General features: G+C 39.5%; 1 protein-coding gene across 2 annotated transcripts; it reads right to left on the bottom strand.

The window, feature by feature from the left end:
* Positions 1-1,120: 1,120 nt before the first annotated feature.
* On the bottom strand, positions 1,121-6,173 carry LOC131050143 (protein SMAX1-LIKE 3). 2 transcript variants are annotated; one of them, XM_057984314.2, is made up of 3 exons: positions 4,575-6,173; positions 3,492-3,780; positions 1,121-3,160 (listed from the first exon to the last, which is right to left on the bottom strand). In XM_057984314.2, the coding sequence occupies exons 1-3, from the start codon at positions 5,876-5,878 to the stop codon at positions 1,370-1,372; spliced, it is 3,384 nt and encodes a 1,127-aa protein (XP_057840297.2). In that variant the 5' UTR covers positions 5,879-6,173; the 3' UTR covers positions 1,121-1,369. The 2 variants fall into 2 exon arrangements, with proteins under 2 accessions (XP_057840297.2, XP_057840298.2); XM_057984315.2 differs by having other exon boundaries at positions 1,121-3,157; positions 4,575-6,170.
* Between the last annotated feature and the right edge of the window lie 7,420 nt (positions 6,174-13,593).

Raw genomic sequence — 13,593 nt, 5'->3', positions numbered from 1 at the left:
ATGTGTAACTCCTACTTATAGATATTTAATGTATTAGATATGTTTTCATGGATTTGACGTTAGGGGGCTAACTTTTAGAGGACATAACTTTTGTTTCAAGGAGCTATTTGGTCTTTCTTAAATTGAACTATCAAAAAGCTCCATGTTTGTGTAACTAGCTTACTTTGATTAAGGCATATTTTAATATTTTATAGGGCCAAAATCAATTTCTATGGTCCAAAAATTATATATTTTAATCTGTAGTTTGATAATTGTATTTTAGTTTTCTTCATATTATGATGCAAGTTTGAGATACCTTTCCTAACTCTTCTTACTGTCACACTAGAAGATTATATTGGGAAATACCCTTAGATTGCTTTAGTTACTTCTCCAACTAGAGTTGCTAGAAAATTGTGCAAAGAAGTCTAAATCAATGATGGTTAATGTCAATGTGCTCTCACTAGTTGAGAAACAATTCCTAATTATCATACTAACTCAAATATATGGAAGCTAGATTACTATGACCCACCTCCTATTATCACTCTTCTTTTCAATGATTACTATGACCCACCTCCTATTATTATCACTGTCAATGTGCGGCTCAACCTAGCGTCTCAAAAGACCTTGCCTTGGTCTTACTTTTTTTTCCAAGTTTTTGAGTGCTATAGAGGCAAGGCAAGGTGATACTAGTCCACAAGTAGCAATGATCGGCCCTGAACCAACCACATGTCGTTTAAGCCAAGGCAACATGAATCAATCTCGAAACCTATACGAAATGAACACAAAACCCTTAACCAATTATATTACCCCTTCAGACTACTTCCTATTATTACTTTAACTCGTACTTTTTAATAGCTTTACTTTTCTTTACTTTTCTATTTGATTAGAATGTTTAAAAATCCACTTTACTTAAAAGACACTAATCTTCACCCACATTAATAAAGTTTATCATTATACTTAACCTAAATACCCATTTCATTAAAACAAATCAAAATTTAAAATTTGAAAACAAGTCTACCGTGGACAAATTAGTCAATATGGAAAATCAGCTATCGACTGCTAACTATAAGATTCATAATCCTAATGCTAGTCTAAAAGAGGACGATGCTTAAAAAGTTACTAGCATGCGCAAAAAGGTTGGTTCATCCATAACCCCTAACAGTTTCTATTATTATGTTACTTACAAGTACTGCATGCATATGTTCAGTCATGTGAAATGAGTTACACTGACCAAACCTTTGACAAAAAGCATGAGCTTACACTAATCTGTGTTACCTGAAATGGATCCAGTAAATGATCCAAATAGGAAATGAATGTACATAAGTGTTTCTTGAAATGGGCTATTTGCATATATAACTAAGCATTGAATTCCACGCTGTAAAATATTGATTCAGGCACGCACTTGGATGAGCGCCTTTGTATTGGAATGGTGCCTTTGCATTCTACAGACCGTGAATTCATCGGCCATGAATTGACAATTGCTGCAACCAGTAATCTCAAGTCTTGAAGGAAGAAGAGAATTGCCATAGAAAGAATCCCCCTCGTTTGTTTCTCCCTCGGATAATTTTACAGTAGTCTTTCCCGTGAGTGTTTGCATGGACAGCATTTGGACCAAACCCACTTCAAAAACTTCCTCCACCCATTTGTCAAAAGTATCAGTACCAAAAGGAGCCAATTCCCAGCAAAAACGAACCATGCGTTCCACTACTAGTTCATCCACTTCAAAGAATCCCCGGCCAATGGTAGCTCTGCAATACGAATGATGGAGTTTATCTTGTATGGATTCTGCAAGCTGAGAAAAATCGAAGGCACAGAACACTATGCATTCATCTAAGAGCTTGAAAAAATATTCTGAGAAGTGTGCCCTAGCGGAGCGAAAGATTTGATCTGATAGAGCGTCTGTTTCTTCTGTTACATCACTGTTGCCAGTCATAGAGGCCGCATCTGCATGATCTTGATGCCCCGTCTCCACATTCAGGTCCAATGCACGGGAAATCCTCTTCCTTCTCTCTGTTTCTTTGGCCTGCACCAGATCCCACTGTATCTTGCGCTTACACGTTTGCAGGCCCAATTTATCCTGTACTTGATCTCCCCTCTCCTGCACGTCAAGTTTGAAGCCACGGGGGCAGCGTAGAATTGATCTGGATAGTTTCTCTTCGTCTATTTGCGAGCTAGAATTCATGAAATGGTTTGTCCCGAGACTTGAAGTCATGAATACAATAGTATCACACAGACTAACTTCTCTGCCATTGGAATTAGTTAGCTTTCCACTTTCCATGGCTCTCAGTATTGCGGCCATGAAAAAAATGTCTGCTTGCTCCATATCATCCAGCAGCAGCACACAGTGGGGATCATTAGCGATTGCCAGAGTAAGCTTGTCTAAATATGTTTTCACAGGCTCCTGGTAGATTTTACCAGGAGACCAGGGGCTTGGAAGGCAAAGGAGCTTTTCTTGTGATCCATAGATGATTTCGGCCAGAGCTTGAGCCATCTTTTTTTTCCCCATTCGGTCGGCCCCCAACGCCAGCAACCACGTATCACCCTTACTCATCATTCGGCTCTCTCCTTTAGCCATGCCAGATCTGTTCTGTAAAACCGCCGTGGCAATGGCCTGGATATTTTGCTCGCTTTGCCAGGGAACTTTTTCCGCCAGCCTCTCGCTCAATACCTTCAAACTTTCTGGGTCGAATTGCCTCAGGCTCATCTCAAACTGCAGAGGGCGTGAGAAGGAGAGTGGAGCCACATGGCTGGAAGCAGTGCATTTGTTTGCCTCGTCGTCGTTGCCTTTCACAATACTGTCGCTTAATCCTAGAGTTAGCGTGGTTTCTACATCGACTCTCGATGAATCTTTTGCGGCGGCAGGATGCCCTGCGCTCGAATCCCCAGCCTTCTCCGCCGTTTGCCGTGACAGCGGACTGTCTACCCAATCTTGAAATGTCGTTGTGCTTTGTAGCACAGATGAGGACTCCTTGTTTCTTGATGCACTAACTCCACTCGCATTGCTTTGAGTTGAACCCCACCAGGGAGAATGATGATTTACTGAAGACACCATGCTTGCAGGATGTTGTGGCACTTCCAACGCGGATTGTTGCAGATGTATCGGATTATAGTAATTGCAATGCATTCTCTCACATGCTTGATTCCATTTCTTGCGCAGTTCCCTCAACTTGGCTTCCTCCTGCTAAAGAAATTGCATTCACATGCCTTAGCTAGCTAAATATGATCAGTTCAAAGAAAATAAGCTGTAATATTTAGTTTTTTTTAGATTTGTTTGTTTTTTATTATATTCTATGATCTATCATCAAAATGTTAGAAGATAGAGAAGATATAAATGATTGAATTATGAATCACTATGAGAAGATAGAGAAGATATAAATGATTGAATTATGAATCACTATGATCAGAAATAATGAAAAGAATACACAATAAAATTTAATGTTATGAATCAGTTAAAATTAATACGTATTAAATAGTAACACTTGGGCAGGTGATAGATGCATCTAAGTATATACCTGGGCTGCTGCATCTGGTTCTGACAACACGTTACGAGTCCTGCATTTCTGAAGCCAGAGAGGTAAGTTTGGGTCACTTAACGGCAAACTTTGCTCTGTTCTGCACAAAAGTTTTGCTTCTTCTTCGAAGTTTGCGGAGCACTGATAACAGCAGTTGAGTTTCTCCACCACATCTTCATCGGAGTTGATCATTTTCAAGAATGGCATTTGGCGCAAGTGATTTTCTGGAATCGGGACGAATGCCTCGGTACTTACGCCACTGGTTTTGGGCTCGCCTTTGCTAGTCAAACTGCAAAGCATATTATCTCATAAAATCAATTATGCTAGACCACTGTAATACATAGTAGTAAACCAATGCAAGATTTTTCATTTATTTTCAAATGCAGCAAATCATTTCGATTGCCGCTACAGCAGATTTCAATAGCCATTCCAAACGGCATGACCCCTACATATCTATAACATGAAATGGTATTCGAAAGTGTAGTGTTGTCAAAGCGTGGGTTACCTTAAGAGAAACTCCACGGGGAAATTGCTGTTTGAATATCTAAAGTTTGTGGGACATCGTTCAGGTACCATATTGGCTTCATTATCTCGGGTAACCAATAAATTAAGGATTCTCATACGGAAATTTGGGGACTGACAATAACGTTTTAACACTAATAATGAACATTTTGCAGCTATTACTCGTCAAATCGGGTGCTAATCGTAAGATGGACGCTAAGTTGTTGAGACTTGAGAGGGAATGAAAATGAACGTGTGTATTCATCCCGTGACACGAAGAAAATAACCTTGTGCGGATCAAAACCCTACAAACTTCCTGATAGAGGCCATGGATATCAAGAATAAAAACGTCTGTAACTATTGAATTTTTGAATGCATGCACCTTTCCAACATGTGGGTGGAATTCTGAATCACTACTTTACGACAATCCAGCACGAAAAATTATATTCTTTGGCCAATTCATCGCCTAATGATGTATTTGTAAGACGGATGTAGATAAAAGTGCAGTCAAAGAAAAACTTGGTTTGTGCATGAATCAGATTAAAAAACTGGAACAACATTAGAGATGGAAAGAAAACTAACCAGGGTTGAAGGCTCAAGTCAAGGCCACCGCTGGGAACTGAAACTGCCTGAAGCCCCCAAAGATTTTCCAGAGACGGTTGCCCAGTGAGGCATGTCATATACGTCTGGTAACTTGCAGTAGCCAGTAACCACACTCTTCGGCCCTCCTCACGAATCCTCAGTATCCTTCCCAACTCCATAGTCATATACTGAACACAAGAAAAACTATTACTACTATTTCTATTATGATTATAGTAACTACTGTTATTGTTATCACCATCCTCATGAACCTCAACTGCCCATCTAAGATCCCCAGCAAAAATAATAGCCGAACCTCCTACAAGGCAGTTACTGACTGTTCCTCTCAGCTCCCCGAGCTTCTCCTCAATCTCTTCCCTTCTCAACCCATTCTGAACAAGAGAAGAGAACTGAGGATCCAAAACCTGCACGCCTTTGAGCAGATCAGGAACATCTCCTCTCTCTATCCGACTCACAACCTCCCTAACTACATTCTCCGTCGTCACAGAGCAATCTCCTACAATTACACTATTCATCCTCCTACATTTCTTCCCCACCAGAACCTCTAAAACACTCTCTACGTCCTCGTTTTTCAATCTGTAACCCCCAAACATGGGATTTTCAAACAAATTGATCCTCGAACCACGATTACTACTCCCACCACTACTGTAAACCATATTACACCCGGTTTCAAACCCCCCGGGGATCAGACTCCTAGCCACAGATCTAGACACAGGCACCACCTCATTTGTACTATTACTATGATCCATGGAAAAACAAGGGAAATTCACAGGGACAGAAACTTCTTCCTCAATGTTACTCTTCACAGAAGTACTGGAAAAACCCGCCTCTCGCATGACCCGGCTAACAGAAGGGTCATCAAGAATAGAAATAACAAGCTGCTCAATCTCCACCTTCATGGCCAACAAAGGCTGCTGCTGCTGCTCCAAACATCCCCGCCGCTGCTGAGCCTGAGCACGTTTCAGAACAGCCACAAGCGAATTAGAAAGAGGAGGCTGCCCAGCATGAACCAGAGGCCCAGCAGTGGTGGGAAGGCGGTTGAGAGCGACCTTAAAGCAAAGTTCCAGTGCCCTGCATTGCAGAGGATGAGATGAAGAATGGGCATGAGACTTAAGGCATGCTCTGCGGAGAATGTTCGAACTTCCGGGGGAAAGCAGAGTGGCGGCTACATGCAAGGGCGTTACCTGTGCATGGCCTCTTTGCCGGGCCAGAGCCACGGCATGTTCCACCACACTGGCGGCCTCCGCCGTCAGAGTCTGCTGCACCGTGCAACCTCCGGCCCTCATCAATTCTTTTTCTTCCTTCCTTCTCTCTTTTGTCTCTCGTTATAGACTACAATACCCACTTAACGAACAGAAATTCTGCACTTGTCTTATATCTTTGTCTTGGGCGTCGGCAGAAGGAAATTATACGCACAAACTAACAGTACTTGTAACTTACTTAGTTCTTCTTTCTACTCGGTCACTGCTTTTCCATGGCAGCTACTCTACTCTACTGTGACAAGGCCGGCTTGGTCGGCGGCTGCTGCTGGTAAGAATTTGTTCTATGACCTTCACAGTGAACAATTCCATAAATGGTACCGTTTCACTTTGAGCTTTTTATTCCTCTTCTCTTTACTTTAGATGCTTTCCACGCTTTTACCAAAGTAAATTTCAAGGACTTTCTTAGTTGCGAAGGCATGTTTTGATGCCCTCAGAAACCCCAACAGGGCCCCATTCCAACGTTTCTCTTTACGCACTGGACCCACACTCCTGAAAAGAATTTTAATCTTGTTTTGTTAAATCAAGATCAACAGTGTAGTCTTTTTTTTTGTTTCTGGAGAATCAAATACAATACGCAATGTCTACATTATACTTAGAGTTAGCGTACGTAGATTTATTTTATATATATATAAAAGAACGACGGCTTTTGTACGAAAGCGGTGGCATCGGTAGAGAAATATATAAAAGGGCGTGGACGTACGATGAGTGAATCACTTGGGGATCTGCTACCAACCCAACTACTGGAATAGAAAACGAGCCTAATTGTCTTGTGAAAGCAAGTGATATTACGTTATCAAATACATACGAAAAAGGGTGGAAAAGGTAAAAAGACGATTGAATTACAAACAGAAGGAATTCCTACTTTGCCTAACGATCTGTAAAGTATACATTGATTATTAAAAGGCAGTAAAAGTAGTTGTAAAAAATAAATCTTTGAAATCTATGCGTAGGAAAGTCCGAGCAGATTCGGTCGATTGAGGAAGTAGTCGATATCGTATTCTAGGTGCTACCTAATGAGTTACTCTTCACTACGGCTTCACTTACGCATTAGTCAGTTTTTGGTTGAGAATTCGCCCCTGAAATTATACATTTTTTTTATGCTAGCTAACTAACAAGCCATTATAATTTTTTATATAATAATTACTTTTTAAATACATATTACAAAACAAAGTTACATATCTTTATAACTTAAACACTTGTAGATAGCAGTGGGAAAATTCTAAGGGGGCCTCACAAAATACTACCAACCTTCAAAGCAAAGCAATGCATAATATAAACAGAAAGAAAACTCTTCATAGGAATCATAATAAAGAAATTAATCTTGGTCAAGATGAAACAATTGAAGAAGTTCTTAAGGTTTAGTGAAGGGTAATGACCTTAATCCTTGACATTGCATTTAACAAAAGTATTAGATGACCTTAATCCTTGACATTGCATTTAACAAAAGTATTAGAAGCCCATTAAACCAAGCACTCAGCCATCTTATTCTATTCCCTAGGAATATGGACAAAAGGGATATAATAGAAAATAACTTATAAAACTTGGTATTTGATAGTCAAAATACCTCTCTTAGATTGAGCTTCATCTTAGACATATGCATCCTTCTACCTCATAACAACCATCACACCAACTAGTATACCTTGGTTTGCTAATAGTACTAGAGTAAACCACATGAGGGGCATCATTCCTAGCAAATCAAGCCATGAAAATTTTGAGACTTGAAAGGAGATACAACCTAGTCTAATTTCTTGGCATTATAAGGAGAGTGTAACCTTAAATACATGTAACAATAGAAGCTTCCATCACTTGCCCACCGGTAATATTTTCTTCTTTTGGTTTTTATGAGGGGTTAACATTCTCAATACAAATGCAAATTGTTGAAGAAATGAAACTAAGGTTACATAATTGGCCCCTTCATAGAAAGACTAAATTTACTTTGTCATCAGTATTGAAAGGAAGCTAAGGTGCGGAAAATGCTTCCTAACACTAATCTAGTGGGGAGATAGTGCAAATTTTCCTTACAAATCTTCTATTACAGAAATAGAAACACATTCATACAGAGATAATAAACATGCATAAAGATAAACAATGAACACAAGATATATCGTAGGGAAAACCCTTTTGGGCAAAATTCCCACACTCCAAAAGCATAGTACTTTGTATTCCAGTAAACAAAATCTTACAATACAATGGAAACACTTAGCTTCTTCAACAGGAGTCTACAACTACAATCCACAACCTGGATTAATTTTGATAGCATAACACTTCACTTGCAAAACATTACATATCTAACACTCCTCAAGACTACCTTTTATAGAGAAATACAACCCAAGAGGAAGCTTCTAGATGAAGAAATAATATGGGGTCCTGCATAACATTTGGCCCTATTTTTGGCCACCAAAAAGCATGCAAATGGCACATGTATGTCTCCAAATGACTCCCCATTCAAACCTCCTAAGTTGGGCACTCAAAATTTACTATGTCAACGTATGACAGATTCTCTTACTCATCTTACAACTGTCATAACTTACAACCCTTACAGTTGTAAGAGAATCTGTCATAAAAGACTAATTTTAGCTTATTCTCTTACAACTCATCATAACCATCTTCATGCAAAAGGTATCTCCCGCCACTTGTCCATTTTGTCATAGAATATGTCATAGGTTGACACTTGTCAAGATCCTCATGTGGGATGCCTACCTCCACATGTGCAACATATGTGTCATATAGTCATCGCCAAGTAGGATGTCACCAAGCCCATGGATCCCACTAGATGACTAGACATTTTTAGGAAATAAATAAAATAATAAATTAATAAATAAATGCATTAGCCAATGTTATGATTTGCAAAGGTTGAGACACCTTAATCCCAACATTCTCCCACTTGTCAAAGACCTTTCAAATAGCCCATAAATCAATTGCAGGGGGCTGAGAGGCCCATTGAACTGAAACACCATCTAAACTTCTCTGTGCTCACTAGTTTCATCAATGAATCTGCAACATTTCGTCAAAGTGTCAACCTTCTCCAATTTTACCTTCCCATCCTCTACCATATCTCAAACAAAATGAGACTGAACATCAATGTGCTTCGTTATGTCATAGAAAGTCAGATTCTTTGCTAAGCAAATAGCACTGTGACTATCACATTAGATAGTAATCAATCCCGCATCAAACCCAATATCTGAACACAAATGCCTAAGCAAAATGGATTCCTTGCAAGCATAAGTAACTTCCATATACTTTGCTTCTGTCATGGACAAAGCAACTACAACTTGCCACTTACTCATCCAATTAATAGCACCACCATTCATAGTGAAAACATATCCATTGGTGGATCTTCTGCTGTCAATGTTACCTGCCCAATTTGAATCCACATATCCATGAATACTTATAGAATGTTGAGGTCCAGTAGGATAGCCATGATAACACAAGGAACACTCGAAAGTACCCATCAAATATCTGAATAGTCTCTTAAATACATCCCAATGCACCCGTCCAAGATTAGCTATATATCAACTCAAGACTCCCACTTCTTGGGCAATGTCTGGTCTTGTATAGACCATAACATACATGAGACTTCCAACTGCACTTGCATATGGTGCACTGGCCATGTCCTCCACCACAAAAGTATATTTTGGACAATCCTCCACAAATAATTTTGTTCCCAATGCAACACAAACTATCATGGATCTACAAATTGTCATGTTGAATCTCTCCAACACTGAATTCACATACTTACTCTGGCTTAACCAAAGCTTTCTGTTAGATCTATCTCTTCTGATCTCCATCCCTAGAATGTACCTAGTTGCACCTAAATCTTTCATCTCAAATTGTGCTAACAACTGAGACTTCAAGTCAGAAATCAAATGTACATTCCCAAACAATAACATATCATCCACATACAATGCAATAATGAGAATGCAAACCATTATCAGTTTTAAAGTAAACACAATGATCATATTTAGACCTCTAAAATCGCAAACTCAACATATAGTTATCAAACTTTTGGTACCACATCCTAGGAGACTGTTTCAAACCAAACAAAGACCTTTTCACATTGAAAACCAGATTTTCTTTACCTTTCACTACGAATATGCTTTGGTTGTGACATATAAATATCTTCCTCCAAATCACCATGAAGGAATGTTGTCTTCACATCCATTTGCTCGATTTCTCAATCATGAACTGTAGCAAGTGATAACAAGAACCGAATGGATGTCAGATTTGCAACAGGAGATAAAATCTCACCATAATCCATTCCCTCAACCTGGGAATATCCCTTTCGTGACCAACCATTCTTTATGCTTCTCAACATTGCCATCAAGACCCAAATTTTTCTTAAACACCCATTTGCATCCCACGGGCTTACGTCCTTCAGGAAAAGGTACAAAATCCCAAGTATTGTTCTTCTTCAAAGATGCCATCTCATCATTCATGGTTTTCATCGAGGAATATGCATCATGCATACTCATAGCCTCTCTAATAGTCCCAGGCTCATGAGTGTTGCCAATCAAAGCAAAAATACAATTGGAATCTAACAATGAATATCCAAACCTATCTGATAAATACCATTATCTATCAGGTTGCTTCCTATCATGAGTATACCTCCTCAAAGGATGAGGTTGAGGTTCTTCATCTTCTTTAGAACTTTCAGAGCTTTTAGATCTCTCCTCATCATCAATTCCACCAGGAGCTTCTAGTTCTTCTTTTTGAGGGGTAGAAGGAATCTTAACTACCTCCTTATTTTGTTTCTCTTCTTTTATGGTTGTAGCTCAATAGTGGAAGGTTTCATCTCTCTAAAAATAACACTTCTACTATAGATAACCTTCTCTGACACTGGATCCCAAAGCTTTTACCCTTTTACACTAACACCATATCCAATAAAGATACACTCCACTGCCTTGTTCTCCAACTTTGATCTCTTTTCATTCCAAACATGAGCATAAGATTCACAACCAAATACTCTAAGATATCTCATCGAGGGCTTCTGGTGGAGGGGCACCTCGTGACTAAGATAATCATGACCAAGACAATGAAGGCTTAAAGGCCACACATGCATAAGAATGTGATCTTTCTATCTTTGTAATAGGATAGTTTGTTTTGTTTGATCTTTGTAATAAACCCCACTTTGTCACCCAATGACATGGATTTGGCAAGTTGATAAGACACCATGGGCATATGGGCCTAGGGGTATCTATTTGACTATTTTCTAGGTGTTTTCATTTGTTTGGAGGTGTCTTGGGATGTTTAAGACGTGTTTGAACAACTCTAAGTCTACATGCTTAATATGAGTCTAAGTTGCTAATGCAAACCATGACAACTTTTGGTTCCAAAGAGTAACTTCTTCCCAATAGTCACCTCAGTTCAAAAGGTGGTTGATAACCATTGAGGAAGAAATAAAATGTCGATTCCAACCATCATTGAGGTTGTTGAAGAGTTTTGTAAACATTTGGCATCATTGAAGCAATAAAATTTTGAGAATTTCCTGCAACTTTGTTGTTCTGAATGGTGTATCATATTGTACGGACATCTTGGGATTGGAAAAATGGTGGGATGTTGTAGATTGGCCAATCACCTTTCATATGCATCAAGTTTGAGGTCTTGACTCATCAGGACAAGGGAGAAATATGCAATTTTCTAGAAGGTATCTGGTTTTGATAGTTTTGCCTAGGGTTTCTCAAAAAAATGGCCTAATCTTGTTGATCCTTCTTTGGTTGTCAATGGCCCTGGAGGAGATGCAAGTATGGCCAATGTATTTTAAGATTTTGGAATACTTTTGAAAGTTTGGACTGGTTGGAGGCGAGGGTTTGATGCACTAGGTGGGTAACTCCATGTGGCCACCGTGCAAATTCAAGAAAATAGGTTCCACATTAGGTGTTTGGGGTTTGATCACTATCTAAAAATCAGTGATTGATGGTTCTTCCATGTCTTGAGAGTATCCCCTATGTTGGTTCGGCAAGACAGTTCTTGTGCATATCCCTTCCTTTGCAAATTAGGCCTCCTAACCAAGATTGGGTTTGGACCCTTGTACTCCCGAATAGTTTGATCCCCTTAGATATGTTTAGTAACTCATTAATGGGTATCCAAATCTACTTTTATTTGTTTGATTCCTTTGGAGAAATAAGGGGTTAACTGGGAAAAACCGGTCTGGCAAGGCTACTGGGATTAGTGGGCCTTCTTGCAACAACTGCGACAAACCACTACAGAGGACCTAAATTGGTGATTGGATGGAGTCTTTCTAACCTAGTTGACTTCAAATCAAATCCTAGATAGACACTAGTGACTTGGGAAGAGGGCCAACCCTAGTTGGGCTATAGGGTCCTTAAGAGTCACTAGGAATCCTTGTGAAGCATTCAAGGTTTATGACCTTGTGAAGAAGCATATAGGGTGGAAATGATATGGAACCTGTCAAACTAAATCTTTCTTAATCCCATCAAGTTATTTGTGGTTTCTAGATCCCTTGGTTTGTTCTTTGGGTAGAGGAACCTATCATATACATATACAAGGGCTCTGCATCAAATTGGTATTAAAGCATAGGAGGAATCCTTTTGGGAAGGAGAATAATACATGTTAGTAGAAGAATTAGAGGGTGAGGCTAGGAACATGTCTTCAAAGGTGACAATGTGGAACTTGCCAGGATGGTGCAAGAAAATAGAGAAGAGAATGATCAACTTAGAAAGTTGATAGAAAAATTGGAAGGAAGACTAGAAAGAGGAGGACTTGATGGCTTGGGGGAAGTGGGAGAAGAAGAGGAAGTTCCTGTAGAGCATAGGTATCTAGTCAATGCCTTGAAGTCTATGTAGAGGAGAACCATGGACCAGAAGTCAAATCTTCCTATTTTTAGTGGGAAGATGGATTCCGATGGACTGATGGACTGGATAGAGTCCTTCAACAACTTCTTTGAATGTGAAGACATTGCTGACAATCAAAAAGTGAAGATTGCCAAGTCAAAAATGCAGGGAGCAACATTGACATTGTGGAATTTTGTGCAAGGGGAAAGAGTAAAAGAGGCAAGAGGAATGATCACCTCTTGGAAGAAGATGATTGCAGAGATCAAGGGAGTACATGTAGCTGAGGACTATGAGGTCCAATTGCATAAGAGAAGGCAGAATATCAGACAAAAAGAGATGGATGTGTGTGCCTACATTGAAGAATTTCATAAATTGAGTATAAAGTCCAAGAAGATTGAGGATGAAAGTGATAGAGTTGCAAGGTATATAAACGGCCTAAGGTGGAACATACAAGAAGAATTGAACCTCTTGTGTCCTGACACTATTCATAAATGCTATAAAATAGCATTAAAGGTGGAGGAGAAGCTCAAAAGAAGACAAGAGAAGAACAATAGAGGAAGGGGAAACTTCAAAGGAAGAGGATCAAATTTTGAGTCCCAAGGAGAGAGCAGTCAAGACTCCTCAAAGAATGACAATAACAATAAAGGCAAGTTCAGAGGGAGAAGGCCTAATTTCAGAGGTCGATCATCAGGAAGAGGAGCAGGATCAATAAAGTGTTTTAACTGCAGCCAAGAGGGAGACATTGGTAGTAGATGCCCAGAGAAGATGGGGTCTAGTTCCCAATGAGAAAGGATAATCAACCTATCCCAAGAATTAGATTGCCAAGGTGTGAGTAAACCTAATTCATATGGTTATCCAGAGATAGGAGAGGCATTAATGATGAGAAGAACCCTCTTGAAGGTATCGGGTTAGTGCAGGATCATGGGGGGCCAAAAGGTGGGGATGTGA

Source organism: Cryptomeria japonica, chromosome 9, assembly GCF_030272615.1.
Source record: "Cryptomeria japonica chromosome 9, Sugi_1.0, whole genome shotgun sequence".
Classification (NCBI taxonomy): domain Eukaryota; kingdom Viridiplantae; phylum Streptophyta; class Pinopsida; order Cupressales; family Cupressaceae; genus Cryptomeria; species Cryptomeria japonica.
This window is presented reverse-complemented; position numbering and strand designations above follow the sequence as displayed.

Coding starts and splice junctions, on each gene's coding strand:
- LOC131050143 (XM_057984314.2), bottom strand. CDS start 5,878: ATGAGGGCCGGAGGTTGCACGGTGCAGCAGACTCTGACGGCGGAGGCC. Junction 3,781..4,574: donor GACTTGAGCCTTCAACCCTG/GTTAGTTTTCTT, acceptor TATGCTTTGCAG/TTTGACTAGCAAAGGCGAGC. Junction 3,161..3,491: donor AACCAGATGCAGCAGCCCAG/GTATATACTTAG, acceptor CAATTTCTTTAG/CAGGAGGAAGCCAAGTTGAG.